The sequence below is a fragment of the Eptatretus burgeri genome, chromosome 13 (genome assembly GCF_056783735.1).
Source record: "Eptatretus burgeri isolate ZD-2024b chromosome 13, Ebu_testis_v1, whole genome shotgun sequence".
In the NCBI taxonomy this organism is placed as follows: Eukaryota; Metazoa; Chordata; class Myxini; order Myxiniformes; family Myxinidae; genus Eptatretus; species Eptatretus burgeri.
The window spans coordinates 22,464,845-22,479,927 of NC_140973.1; the positions used below are offsets into that span (position 1 = coordinate 22,464,845).

The following is a 15,083-nucleotide window of genomic DNA, read 5'->3' on the forward strand; positions in this document are numbered from 1 at the left end:
CGGGTCGCTTAAGTGGCCCGTGTCCGAAGTCGACCTGCGGCGAGGTGCGATCTCCCGGTCTACCCTCCGTGTGGGTACTTAGGCAGGTCGAATTTGGCGAGCAACCCTATCCCACGCGGGGGCCGATTGGCTCGATCGCGGTGAGACCGAAAGGTCCACCCGTGACTGGTTCCCGGCGTTAGTCCGAGAGCGATCCTCCAACCCAAGCCTCCGAGTAGCCGGATTACAGGCGCACGCCACTACGCCCGGTCATATACATATATATATATATATATATATATATATATATATATATATATATATATATATATATATATATATATATATATATATATATATATATATATATATATATATATATATATATATATATATATATATATATATATATATATATATCTTCTTCTTAGCCTGGTGTTGGCGCAGTGGTAAGGGCAGTGGCTTGGGACCCAAGAGGTCCTGAGTTCAAGCCCCGTTGGGACACTGAATTAATATATGTATATATATATATATATATATATATATATATATATATATATATATATATATATATATATAAACAAAGTCGAAAACACCAAGGGGTTGACTCAGCCTGCCATCCTTCCGAGGTCGGCGAAATGAGCACCAGTTGTACTGGGCCCGGTGTATGCCCCGGTTAGAATAGGTGTACCATATCCCTGTGTGTCGTAAGAGGCGACCAGGGTTGCGTCAGGAAGGGCATCCGGCGTAAAAACCTATGCCAAATCATTATGCGGACAACAAAACGAATTTCCATACCGGATCGGTCGAGGCCCGGGTTACCAACGACCGCCACCGGTACCGGTGGTCAGCAGGGTACCAGTGGAAATTGTGCTACTGCTGGGCGAAGGAGGAGAAGGAGACGGGGAAGGCGAGTCTGGAGGCAGTGGGAGAGGGGGAAGGGTAGAAGTGTGGAGGTGAGAGTTGGAACTCTGAATGTTGGGACGATGACTGGCAAAGGGCGAGAGTTGGCTGATATGATGGAGAGAAGAAAGGTGGACATACTGTGTGTACAAGAGACCAAGTGGATGGGGAGTAAGGCGAGGAGCATTGGAGGTGGTTTCAAACTGTTCTACCATGGTGTGGATGGGAGGAGAAATGGTGTCGGGATAATCCTGAAGGAAGATCATGTCAAGAGGGTATTGGAGGTGAGGAGGGTGTCTGACCGAGTGATGAGTGTGAAGTTGGAAATTGAAGGGGTGATGATGAATGTCATCAGTGCATATGCCCCACATATGGGGTGTGAGATGGAATATAAAGAAGATTTCTGGAGTGAGTTAGATGAAGTGGTGGAGAGTGTATCCAAGGATGAAAGAGTGGTGATTGGAGCAGATTTCAATGGACATGTTGGGGAAGGGAATAAAGAGGATGAGGAGGTGATGGGGAGGTACGGTCTCAACAAGAGAAATGTGGAAGGGCAAATGGTGGTGGAGTTTGCAAAAAGAATGGAAATGGCAGTGGTAAACACGTATTTCAAGAAGAAGGAGGAACACAGGGTGACATACAAGAGTGGGGGAAAGTGCACACAGGTGGATTACATCTTAAGTAGGATGATGCAACTTTCAAGATGCAACTTGAAAGAGATTAGTGACTGTAAGGTTGTGGCAGGGGAGAGTGTAGCTCGACAGCATCGATTGGTGGTCTGTAGGATGACTTTAGAGGTGAGGTTGAGGAAGAGAGTGAGGGCTGAACCAAGGACCAGATGGTGGAAGCTGAAGGAGGAAGACTGTTGCGTGAAATTTAGGGAGGAGGTGAGACAGGCGTTGGATGGTGGTAAAGATGGGTGGGATGATTGGGCAACGACAGCAGAAGTTGTGAGGGAGATAGCGAGGAAGGTACTTGGTGTGACATCTGGACAGAGGAAGGAAGATAAGGAGACTTGGTGGTGGAATGAGGAAGTACAGGAAAGTATAAGGAAGAAGGGGTTGGCGAAAAAGAAGTGGGATAGTCAGAGAGATGAAGAAAGTCGGCAGGAGTACAAGGAGTGGCGTCGAAAAGCAAAAAGAGAGGTGGCTAAGGCCAAGGAAAAGGCATATGACGAGCTGTATGAGAAGTTGGATACAAAAGAAGGGGAAAAGGATTTATACCGATTGGCAAGACAGAGGGACCGAGCTGGGAAGGATGTGCTGCAGGTTAGGGTGATAAAGGACGCAAATGGGAATGTGCTGACGAGCGAGGAGAGTGTGTTGAGAAGGTGGATGGAGTACTTTGAGGAGCTGATGAATGAAGAAAATGAGAGAGAGAGAAGGTTGGAAGAGGTGGAGATGGTGAATCTGGAAGTGGGGTGGATCAGTAAGGATGAAGTGAGGACTGCTATGAAGAAGATGAAAAGTGGAAAGGCGGTTGGCCCAGATGGTATACCAGTGGAGGCATGGAAGTGCTTAGGAGAGATGGCAGTGGGGTTGTTAACCAGATTGTTTAATAAAGTCTTGGAAAGTGAGAGGATGCCGGAGGAGTGGAGATTAAGTGTGCTGGTTCCGATTTTCAAGAATAAGGGTGATGTGCAGAGCTGTGGAAATTACAGAGGGATAAAGTTGTTAAGCCACACCATGAAGTTGTGGGAAAGAGTAGTGGAAGCTCGGTTGAGAGGAGAGGTGATGATCTGTGAGCAGCAATATGGGTTTATGCCAGGAAAGAGCACCACTGATGCGATGTTTCCTTTGAGAATGTTGATGGAGAAGTATAGGGAAGGCCAGAAAGAGTTACATTGTGTGTTTGTGGATTTAGAGAAAGCTTATGATAGGGTGCCAAGAGAGGAGTTGTGGTATTGTATGAGGAAGTCGGGAGTGTTGGAGAAGTATGTGAGGATCGTGCAGGATATGTATGAGGACAGTGTGACAGCGGTGAGGTGTGCGGTTGGAATGACGGACCGGTTTAAGGTTAAAGTGGGATTGCACCAAGGATCGACTCTGAGCCCTTTCCTGTTTGCAATGGTGATGGACAGGTTGACGGACGAGATCAGACTGGAGTCTCCATGGACCATGATGTTCGCGGATGACATCATGATCTGTAGGGAGAGTAGGGAGCAGGCTGAATCGAGCCTTGAGAGGTGGAGGTACGCACTGGAGAGAAGGGGAATGTTAGTCAGTAGGAGTAAGACGGAGTACATGTGCGTAAATGAAAGGGAGGGTGGTGGTATGGTGCAGTTGCAAGGAGTTGAGGTGGGGAAGGTGGATTGGTTTAAATACTTGGGATCAACTGTCCAAAGTAACGGAGAGTGTGGGAGAGAAGTGAAAAAGAGAGTGCAGGCAGGATGGAGTGGGTGGAGAAGAGTTGCAGGAGTGATTTGTGACAGAAGGGTAGCTGCAAGAGTGAAGGGGAAAGTATACAAGACGGTAGTGAGACCAGCTATGTTGTATGGTTTGGAGACGGTGGCACTAACAAAAAGACAGGAAGCAGAGCTGGAGGTGGCAGAGTTAAAGATGCTGCGATTCTCGTTGGGAGTGACGAGGATGGATAGGATAAGAAATGAGTGTATAAGAGGGACAGCGCAGGTAGGACGGTTTGGAAACAAAGTGAGAGAGGCGAGATTGAGATGGTTTGGACATGTGCACAGGAGGGAAGTGGAGTATATCGGGAGAAGATGCTGAAGATGGAGCCGCCAGGCAGGAGGAGAAGAGGAAGGCCAAAGAAGAGGTTCATGGATGCGGTGAGGGCGGACATGTGGGTGGTTGGAGTGTCAATGGAAGATGTGGAGGATAGAGCGAAATGGAGACAGTTGGTCCGCTGTGGCGACCCCTAACGGGAGCAAGCCGAAAGAGGAAGAAGATATATCTTCTTCTTCTTCTTCTTTCGGCTGCTCCCGTTAGGGGTCGCCACAGCGGATCATCCATATGATCCGCATAGTGATTTGGCACATGTTTTACGCCGGATGCCCTTCCTGACGCAACCCTGGTCGCCTCTTACAACACAGGGATATGGTACACCTATTTTAACCGGGGTATACACCGGCCCAGTATACTGGTATTCACTTTGCCGACCTCGGAAGGATGACAGGCTGAGTCAACCCCCTGGTGTATTAATTCAGTGGCCCAACGAGGCTTGAACTCAGGACCTTTTGGATCCCAAGCCGCTGCCCTAACCACTGCGCCAACACCAGGCATTCATATATATATATATATATATATATATATATATATATATATATATATATATATATATGTATATATATATATACATTCATATATATACATACATATACATATATATATATATATACATACATGTATATATATATATATATATATATATATATATATATATATATATATATATATATATATATACATACATATATATACATACATATATATACATATATATATATATATATACATACATATATATACATACATATATATATATATATATATATATATATATATATATATATATATATATATATATATATATATATATATATATATACATACATATATATACATATATATATATATATATATATATATATATATATATATATATATATATATATTTATATATATATATATATATATATATATATATATATATATATATATATATATATATATATATATATATATATATATATATATATATATATATATATATATATATATATATATATACATATACACCTTGTCGAGGCTAGTGTGAGAGCTAACACACAACGCACATCAATGGGGCATGAGACAAGAGGGGAGGGAGTGGGAGGGACAAAACAGTGGGGAACAGAGACATTAGGAGATCTGTGGAAGGGAGAGGGATGGGACGGGGAACATGGGGAATAGAAGATGGACATTGCAGGGACTTTCAGGAAGGAAATCAGGGAATTTGAAGGAAGTGGGCTTGGGTGGATTATTGTGGGTAGGAAAGATCGAGGATTTGGATGGGGGATGATAAGAGGTGGTGGTGAACAACTGTTTTGAAAGCCTGGAGGGAAGAATGGGAAAGAATAGAGTGAGGGAGTTTATTCCAAAGGCAGGAAAAAAGAGGAATGAAAGAGTGAAGGTGAGCAGTGATTCGTGATTTTGGTAGTTTTACCAGAAGGGGGTTGTTAGCTGGCTTTGAGCACCCTGGGGAAATGTGATGGGGAGAAATCGCAGAGAGAGCAGGGGGGCAAGGCTGGAGAGGAGACGGTAGAAGACAGAAAGACCACCGACCAACCTGCGGTGATTGAGTGAGAGGCCCAAAGACTCAGCCTCGTTGCAGGAGATGCCGATGATCCGAAATGCCCTGGTTTCTACAGCATGAAGCCAAGAAAGGTGGGAGGCAGGAGCACCAGCCCAGAGGGGAGGGCAGTACTCCATCAGGCTAAGGACAAAAGCTTTGTAAGTGGTCAGGAGCTCAGGAGGGCCGAGGAAGGACTTTGCACGACGGAGGATTCCCAGTCGGCGACTGGCTTTGAAGGCGAGGTTTGAAATGTGGCTTTCCCAGGAAAGGTCATGGCAGATAGTGAGACCCAGAAGCTTGAAAGAAAGGACTTCTTCCAGAGGATTGTTGAGAAAGTGGAAGGGGGGGGGCGGGTTCTAAATGGTCCTTTCGAAGAGACATAGTGAGAGTGTGACATTTGTCCAGATTGAAAGACATGTTCCACGTGTTGGACCAGTTTGTGATTTTATCCAGATCTGCAGTGAGCGAAGAAGCTGCTGCTTGCCGGTCTGAAGGATGACCGATGGTACGGCAGAGGGTGGAGTCATCAGCAAAGCGATATAGAGGATTTTCCAGAGGGTCAAAGAGATCATTGATGAAAATCAGAAAAAGAACAGGGCCCAGAACGCCACCTTGAGGAACTCCAGCCTGGACAGGAAGAGGCGATGAAAGAACTCCATTTAGGGCCACACGTTTACTGCGACAGGAGAGGAAGTCTGCGAGCATTGAGTGGAGATGGCCTTGGATACCATTGGAAGAGAGTTTGGTGAGCAGGGCAGGGTGCCAGACTGTGTCAAAAGCACGTGATATGTCCAGGGATACGGCTCGGATTTCCTGTCTGGCATTGAGGACCTCCATCCATTGTTGGGAGAGCAGAAGCAGCATATCCAGGGTAGAGTGACCTGGTCTGAAACCAAATTGATGATCGGAAATCAAGCCATTGGAGAAGAGGAAGGATTTCATGTCTGAAGCGATGATGGATTCTATAACTTTGCTGATGATTGGGAGAAGGCTGATTGGTCTGTAGTTGCAGGGATATGTTTTTGCACCTTTTTTGTGCAGGGCAGTGATGTTTGCAGATTTCCAAGCAGATGGCAGATGGACTTGAGCAAATGAGAGGGTGAATAGAACAGAGAGAGGGTGAGCAAGAACAGAAGAGCAAGCTTTGAGGACACGTGGGCTGATGCCCTCTGGACCGGTTGCAGAATCTGAGTCGAGGTTTGACAGCAAGCTCTCCACCTTGTCAGGAGAAAAGGACACAGAGTCCAGGGACAGTTGGGTGCGACTGGGTAAGGTGGGTAGAGAAAGTGATGTGTTTTTGACACAAGATTTAGCTGCAAACACCGAATTTAGGCATTCAGCTTTTTCACGTGCGGTATCAGCAGTGCGGCCATTTGAGGTAAGGGAGGGGATGGAGGGGAAATGTACACCAGAAACAGATTTGATTTTATGCCACCAGGATTTTGAGGAGGGAGGGAGGTTTGAGAGTTCAGACTTGAGATTAGAAAGATGGTTTTCTGGCTCTCCTGAGGGTAGATACACACTTGATCCGAGCTTTATGGAAGGAACTGAGATTGCCCTCAGTTAGATTTGCTTTCCATGAGGCAAAGGCAAGTTGTTTCAGGACAACTGCCTCGCCACAAGCATCAGTGAACCAAGGGCGGGAGGAAGGGTAGGACAACTGAAGACGTGAGGGGATAAATCTGTGCATGAGGGAGAGCAAGTTTCTTTGAAAGAATTCCCAGGATGAGTTGATGTTGGAGAAAGTAGCGATAGGAGACCAGTCTATAAGTTTGGTGGCTGCTTGGAGACCCTGGCCAGTCGGCTTGAGTGAAATGCCAGACTTGACGGCGGTGAGGTGGTTCTCTGATAAAAGCCAGAGAGATGTCCACTTTAACAAGGACGTGGTCAGAAGAACCGATTGGAGCGACGGAAGAGCAGCAGATATTGTCAGGGAAATTTGTCAAAATCAGATTCAGAAGAGATGGAGTACCATTGGTTGAGATCCGGGTCGGGAAGTTGACCGATTGAGTAAGTCCCAATGAGTCACAGAAAGAGTTTGCTGAGGTGCCATGACAGGTGAGAGAGGTACCCACACCTGGCCAACTGGCATGATGACAATTGAAGTCGCAACATAAGAGGAAGAGAGAGTTTGGATGAAACGATAGAAGTTGGTCCATGTTTTCGGATAGTGAGGTGTAGATGGAGTCATCAATGTTAAGTGGACGGTACAGTACACATATAAACATGAGGTGGGAGTGGAGGGGAAGCCGTTGCCAGAGGTATTCCTGGGGGTGTGGGGGAGTGAGAGCAGTGCATGGAGAGTGAGGAATAGAGTCTTTGATGAAGGGAGCAACTCGTCCACCAGGACAAGGCTCAGGTCTGTCAAACCGGAGGAGGGGGAGTAACCAGGGAGAGATACTTGGGAGTCAGACACGTCTTGGGGGAGGAAAGTTTCTGTTAGGCAGATTATGTTTGGTTTGTCAGTGGCAACCTGTATGGAAACATCTGAAAGGTTTGAGCGAAGGCCCCAGACATTTGAGGTCCACACTTTTAATGAAAAGGTAGGGGAGGAGGCTTTGGGTGCATGGGGTGGGAGGGGAGGACAAGGGACAAGGAGGGGAGGTAAGGAGGGTTGTTGAAAGAGTGTGGGGGATTGCAGAATAGCTAGGGGAGGGGGCCGGATGAGGAGGAGAAAAGGCTCTGTGGTGCAGGGGCAGAGGGGGGACAAGAATGGGGGAAGAAGGCAGTTGAGGATTTGAGGAGGTGGAGTGAAGAGATGGAGGTGAGAGGGCAATGCAAGGAGGCAGCTTTGTGGATGACAGGGGGGGGGGGAAACTTTGAGAAGGATGAGTGAGGGGATGAAAGGTGGGACAAAGGTGAGGGGGAATTTTTGAGAGAGGTGAGAGGGAGGCTTGGAGGGAGAAGAGTGGGATGGTTGCTTTGAGAGTGAGAGTGAGGGGTGAGAGAGGTGAGTTGGCACTGAAGTTGGAAAAAAGAATGGTTGATGGAAAGCGAACATTCATAGCAAACTGGGGTTTTTAAAAAAGTTTTAGGTCAGAGATGCGATTTAACACAATTCTTGATGGATGCAATAAAGGCGAATTCAGAGAATGGAGAGAAGAAACGCTGTAACAGTTGGTTTTTTTTAGGCAAGGAATGAAGGAAAGGTCGAAATGAGAGCAGTCTGTTGAAATAGCAGAAGAGTAGTGCATTATGAAACAATAAAGAGTACCACATGTGTGAGAGAGGAAGATGAAGCATTATAAGATATCGTTTTTGTCATTATTATGAACTCGCCGAAACCCAATCACAGACGGATTCCGTTCATTCAACCACCCTCACCAGCTCATCCACACTCGAGGGACATGGACTGGACAGGGCGTGCTTACCCCCACCTACTCATCCCCCGCCCCTTCCCCATTCCCCCCCGCCTTCAATTTGCTTACACCCACCCAAAAAATTAATTACCCCGGCCCCGCCCCCGCCTCTTCACTCCCCGCCCTCCCGTCTCTTGATTCCCCGCCCCACTTGCCCCCGCCCCCTGTCCACCCCCTCACACTCAACCCCACCTAATTCACCCCATCCCCCGCCCACTCATCCCCCGCCCCATTTCCCCCCGTCTCCCGCTTTCAATTTGCTTACCCTCGCCCAAAAATTTGCTTACCTTGCCCCCCCGCCTCCTCACTCCTTGCCCCTGTCTCTTCATCCCCCGCCCCCGCCTCTTCACTCCTCGCCTCCGTCTCAACGAAAAGTGTTTATTCTGCTTCAGAGTTGAAGGTTGACTATTGCCACTATGTGCGATGCACTCTTACAGGTACGAAGCTTCTTTCAGTCCAGGTCACAGTACCGAGAAAAACGTGACGCGACCGCTAGGAGGAGCACAAAATTGGTCCTTCAGTATTAATATAGAGATAGAAGATACAATGTTTCTTGTTGCATTTTTTGTGTCAAATTCACATTCTGAGGTAGTCAGCATGTGCAGAAGAGGGTTTTACATTGCAGACACTATTTTCGAGGAGTGGAATTACACCTCTCAGTGGTAACGGTCTGTCGACGGCAGACGTAATGACGTTACCGAATGACCGATGTCATGACGTCCTGACGCCTCTCAGCGATGACGTCACACGTCGCCATGTAAACGAATGTAAAACGAAGTGTTTATTCTGCTTCAGCGTTGAAAGTTGACTATTGCCACGATGTGCAATGCACTCTTACAGGTATGAAGTTTCTTTCAGTCCAGGTCACAGTACCGAGAAAAACATGACGCGACCCCAAGGAGGAGCACAAAATTGGTCCTTCAGTATTAATATATAGATGTTTGAGAGTTTTCAACAGATTAGGTCATGGAAGTGTTGTAGAAAAAAAAAATCGAGGAAGAAGAAGAGGAAGAGGAGAAGGAGGAGGAGGAAGAATAAGAGGAAGAAGAAGAGGCGATGAAGAAGAAGAAGAGGTGATGAAGAAGAAGAGGTGGTGAAGAAGAAGAGGTGGTGAAGAAGAAGAAGCAGTATCAGGAGAAAGGTGGCGTTTTTTTTTTAAGATAAGAAATAGATAAGTTGGGAGAAATGGAGGACGTTAGGGAAGTGGGGAAGATAGAAATTGAAGGTAATGGGGAGAAGAAACAAATAAAACGATCGTACACCAAAGGGAACCGGTAGGCCTCAGCCTAGGCCTCAAACACCCGGTAAGACAACGTCGCCAAAAACTCACAAAATAGCACGATTTTTGAAACAAAACCGAACTAGGAACACACAGTAACATGTAGGTGAGAAAAATAATCAGTTAAAATGGGACAAATAACGACCGGAAACTTATCTTTGAGATTGTCAGCAGAGAGCTCCTAAGGAGACCTCTCGACGCTCCAAACCCGGAACCAGATGTCGAAGTGCGACACCAATGCACAGCATAATAGGAGCAGCCAACCCAACTCAGGCAATTGCTAGCTGAAGCTGATTAGGTTATCGGCGCAATGTCTCATTTTGATTGACTATTTCCAATACTTGATCCAATCTCTTCTCTTTACTTTCTCACCTTTGGGATGTCCTTAGGGTCCCCGAGACGAGGCAAACCTGGTGACCAACCAGGGCCTTTGAATAGAATCGCCAACTTGTTTGATAGGCCCGGGGTGACCCACAACATGCGGAATATGTGAGCATGATGTAGGAACTGTTTGAATTTTAAAAGCACAAAAAAGGTGAAATGAGAAGAGGACTTCAAGCTGTCATACCTTTATAATATCCAAATCACATTGTATATCAGCTTAGATATATATATATATATATATATATATATATATATATATATATATATATATATATATATATATATATATATATATATATTTATGTTGCATTTTTCTTGCTACATAACAGGAAGGTCTAAAACACTGAGGGTGGTTCAAATTTGACCTGGACTCTTGTTACAAAGGGCAGACGAATGTCTGCAAGTGAAATCAAGTGAAGTCTTTAGTGATGTCTGTCATTAGAAATGTCTGCAAGTGAAGTCTTTAGAGTAATTAAGTAGTTATTCTAACGTTGGTAACCAGTACCCATAATCACATTCCCTGGTGTGATGCACACTGAAAATGAAGATGGCAGAGAGGCAGATTTCAAAAAGGGCAGAACAAGAGAATAATTATGGCATTTCTGGTAAACGAAACCATCAACACTGTTGGGGTGTTGTTTGTATGTAAAGGGTATAGACCACCCCAGCTACAGACAAAGTCTACACTGAGAAGTCCGCCACACACTAGCCGATGCAACGCAACAAGATCGTCTTAGTCTGTGAAAGTGTTTGTTAATTGCGTAATGGGAATCAGTTGAAAATAGTCTTCAACAAGATTCGTAAAAGTTGAACATGTTCAACTTTTACGACGAGTTGTCGGCAATGGTCGTGCATTGTTGTGTCGTGTGTGGTGGTCCAGGTTAATCGTCAAAGTGGACTAATGTATTGATCAATGAAACTTCAGCTTTCAGTGAATTCTGACTGTAGCATCAAATAGAGATATTTGAAGTCCAAAAAGGTGATTATGAAAGTTCAGTGTCGTAGCCTAGGAGCCTGACCTGCGTTTCCTTTTAAGTAATTAGCAAACCTTCAGAAACAATAAAATAGCACCATTCGTGGTACATTGTTCAAAAAACTTTTAATGACAAAGTCCACCAGCTCGTTAAAGAGTGATAGATGCATCGGGAACATATGAACCAGTGTCCATTAGCTTATAGACTGCCTGGATAAAGAAAGTGTTCTCCACCCAAAGCCTGTGACCGACTGACGGTGGCGAATCCTCAAGTTTAGATAAACATCGAAATACAATAACAGAGCAATAGCACACATCATCACTTAATATGAATATTGCATGTTGAGTTATGGAGGGACGGCTGTTGGGGTGGGACAATGCGATAAAGGGCTAACATCCTTCAAAAACACCGGATTTAATCCAATTTTGCTTCAATGGAGTTTTGAACAACCCCAGCAACTGTGGAATAGTTCCCAAATATTGAGCAAGCTGTGCAGCAAGTTCCATATGCAAGTTGTTGAACACCCTCTGAGCCAGCCTTATCTACACCCAGGGCTTCACTCCCACCCACTTCTTTCTCTTGGCACACCGTGGGCGATGTACCGGCATTTAGTGCCAAAGCAGCAGTGCTTGGAGCTTCTCATCTTCTCACTGCATTTCTTCTTCATCGGCATTTCGTTTTCCAATAACTGCGATTTGTGCACATGTTGTGCATGTTGTGAACACACATGTTGTGTGTGGCATGTTGCACTTGTGTACACACTTTATGCATGACATTATACATATTATATACACACACGTTATACTTGACGTATTATACATATGAGTATAAAAGTCTGTGAAAAATGATGGGTTGGAATTATTTTATTCGAAATATTCAGAGACTGGAATATATGATGTTTTGTCGCAAGAAAAAAACGTTATTTAAAACGCTGCCTGTACAAATGTCACCATATTTTCTTTATCTTCTGGCACTTTTCATTTTGAGGGTACAGCTTCATGAGCACGCCAAAGCCTGAAGCCTCGGCCTAGTGTCTGGTTTGCTTCTGTGTTCTTTATTTACCAGACATTGCACGTATGTAATTGAACACTCATTTTACTCTGCGCACGTCGTGTTAAAATATTGCGCACGTCGTGTTAAAATATTGGCCTTTAAAACCCTTCTTAAATCATCCTTGTTAAGGGGGACAGACATCACACAAACACACATTGTGTTTCATATGATAGATTATATATACACACGTTATACGTGACATCCTCTTCATATATACGCATGTTATACATATTATATACACACATATTATGCATGACATATTTGATGGCATGAGGAGGACCATCCACAAATAATAAATAATTGGCAAACACAATAACTGGATGGTTCCTCTTGCTGAGCATCTCGGAGGCAGTAACACAACCTCCCACATTTATAAGTTGCAACCAATCCAGCAAAATGTGACAGAAGCATCAGCAGGTACCTGGATGGAAATGGGATCGAAGGTGTTAATGGGGTGGACGTTGCCATAAACCACAGTCTCTTCTTCGTGTTCAAAAGTTCCTTTTGAAGAAGAGGGAGAAGAAAAATAATTGATGGTATGGAAATGAGACCACAGAAAATACGGAGTAATGATTCGCGTGCTTGTCACCGGGATAGGTTGTGGGGGTCCATTGGGTGTGAACGCTGCTCCTTTTGCAGGTGAAAAGGCAAATTAAACTAAAATTCCTTTTTGTAAAAATTAAAATAGTTAAACTCAAAATTCTACTTAATTAAACCGACAAGCCTCCAAAATGCTCCAAAGTGCAGGAAATGAAGCATATTATTAAAATTATTGAAGGTGGGGAGGGGTGTGTGTGTGTGTGTGTGTGTGTGTGTGTGTGTGTGTGTGTGTGTGTGTTTTTCGTTATCTCCATATATGGGTTTCAGAAGGTGGAATAGAGTCCTCCCAAGTCTTAAAGTATCCACCTCCGTTTCGGTCAGGGCTGTCACGAATCATGGACCAAGGTGTGAAGTTTTGTTCTCAAAGTTTTCTTCAGTTTCCAGGATCTTCTCACTTCAATCTTGAGGTCTTGGTATTTGGTCATTTTCTTGATTTCTGCATCGTTTAGCCCAAAATCGCATGGAACTGAAACCTCAATTAACAATGCCTTCTTTTCTTTTTGTACCTGAGTACTATATCGGGTTGCAATGCTTTGTTTTCTATGTTCATACTCGATGGGATTATCAGGTACATGAGCGGTACTTCCTTTTTCTCAATGATTGCTATTGGTTCGCATTTCCATGAGTTTTGTGACACTGGGATATTGAAGTTTTTGCCGATGTGCCAGTCGATTACTCTACAAACCCGGTTGTGCCTTTGTGTGTACAGCTGTTCTGACATGAGCTTTTTACATCCCGATAGGAGGTGGCTCGTACTTTCTGTTTCTACGTCACAGAACTTACACCTATCTGATTGACTCAGTCCCACCTTTTTCTTTAAGCCATTCGTGTAGTGTTCCTAGTCTTGGCATTTATAATGATTTGTTCTCCATCTCAGTTGAGTTGATCTCTTCTTAATGATTCCATTGAGCCTTCTTGGTCGATGCCAAATCTGCAACTCTTTTTTTAATTTCTTCCTGCTCTTTCATCATTCTCCCAAATTGTCGGTGTCTATCTGTTGGTATTTCGCTTTATATTTTTCTTTTCTTTTATTTTCCAATCGTTGTGACTTGGATGTTGTTTATTTCCCAAATGTTGGATCCATTCTGCCTCCTTATTGTGCTCTTTTGGATCTTCATAAATACCTTTCCAAAAATCTTCAAGTTGATATTTTTCAGGGGTGTTTGATACATTTCGCTTTACTTTCTCATTTATTATTCTACAACACCAGGAACCCTTTAGAAGGACAAGGGCAGAGCACACAAAATTATATTCTATATAATAATATCACTGCCAGCAGTTATAAAGTGGAAGTTCTAACTATGTCTTTTATTAATTACATACCACACCAGCACACAAAATACACCACACAAAACAAGTCCTGGTGAGGGTCTGCAATCTCTGATTGCTCTTTTTCTTGTTTATGATTGGAATGATGCCTGGCGTTGGCTTTATGGATAAGGTGGTGGGCTTGGGATCCTAGAGTCATGAGTTCAAATCCTGCTTGGCTGTTGAATTAAACCAGGTGGGGTTGACTCAGCCTGTCATCCTTCCGAGGTCGACAAAATGAGTACCAGTTTGCTGGGATGATTGAGCCATTTGAGTATCCTGTGTCGGAGTAATGACCCGTCCAAGATTGCGCCCAAGAGCCCAGGAGACTGCGACAGCAGCACCGACGCTGTACAGAGAATGGTCCCAATGGATGGATGGAATATGTGTCGAAGCAACAGAAAACAATATAAAAGAGCACAAAAACAACAACCACAGCCATTAAGACACTAACAACAACAATGTATTATATAAGATCTTTTTCATGTGTTTCACTTCATTGTATATCCTCATGGACACTCACAGATAGATATGCAAAATGTATGTGAAGTAAAACATGCTGTCTTAATTAAACTCGTCGGTGAAGTGATGGTTAGACATGCCTCGTGTGTATTAAAAAAAAAAGGGAAAATAAGATGATACCAAACAAATGGTCCCATATGATGAGTGTTCCACCATAGTTCTTGTCAATGCAGTACGGGTTTCGACCTGCATGAGACAGGAGTATGCATGATGCACGAGTTACTACTGTCAGCTTTATGGCAGAGTGCAGACATATTGGTTTACATCGCAGATGTCTCATCACTAACATCAGTTATGATAAAACAATCAATCATAACAGGTAACAAGTATTATAGCACAAGGTGGTGCTAATATCTCAGGTAATGCGAACATAAGGTGAACTTGAACGGTACATGGTAGAGCACAAACCTCCGCCAGACTAAACAGTTTACG

The 15,083-nt window shown here is 44.1% G+C and overlaps 1 protein-coding gene across 1 annotated transcript in view; it reads right to left on the reverse strand.

The window, feature by feature from the left end:
- Window positions 1-15,083, reverse strand: part of AGMO (alkylglycerol monooxygenase) — a 78,614-nt gene that overhangs the window by 13,462 nt on the left and 50,069 nt on the right. Inside the window, exons 7-9 of the mRNA XM_085851657.1 lie at window positions 14,772-14,837; window positions 12,643-12,722; window positions 10,183-10,317 (exon numbers count right to left, since the gene is read on the reverse strand). Of these exons, the coding sequence (XP_085707783.1) occupies window positions 10,183-10,317; window positions 12,643-12,722; window positions 14,772-14,837 (281 nt within the window). The remainder of the gene's footprint in view (window positions 1-10,182; window positions 10,318-12,642; window positions 12,723-14,771; window positions 14,838-15,083) is intronic.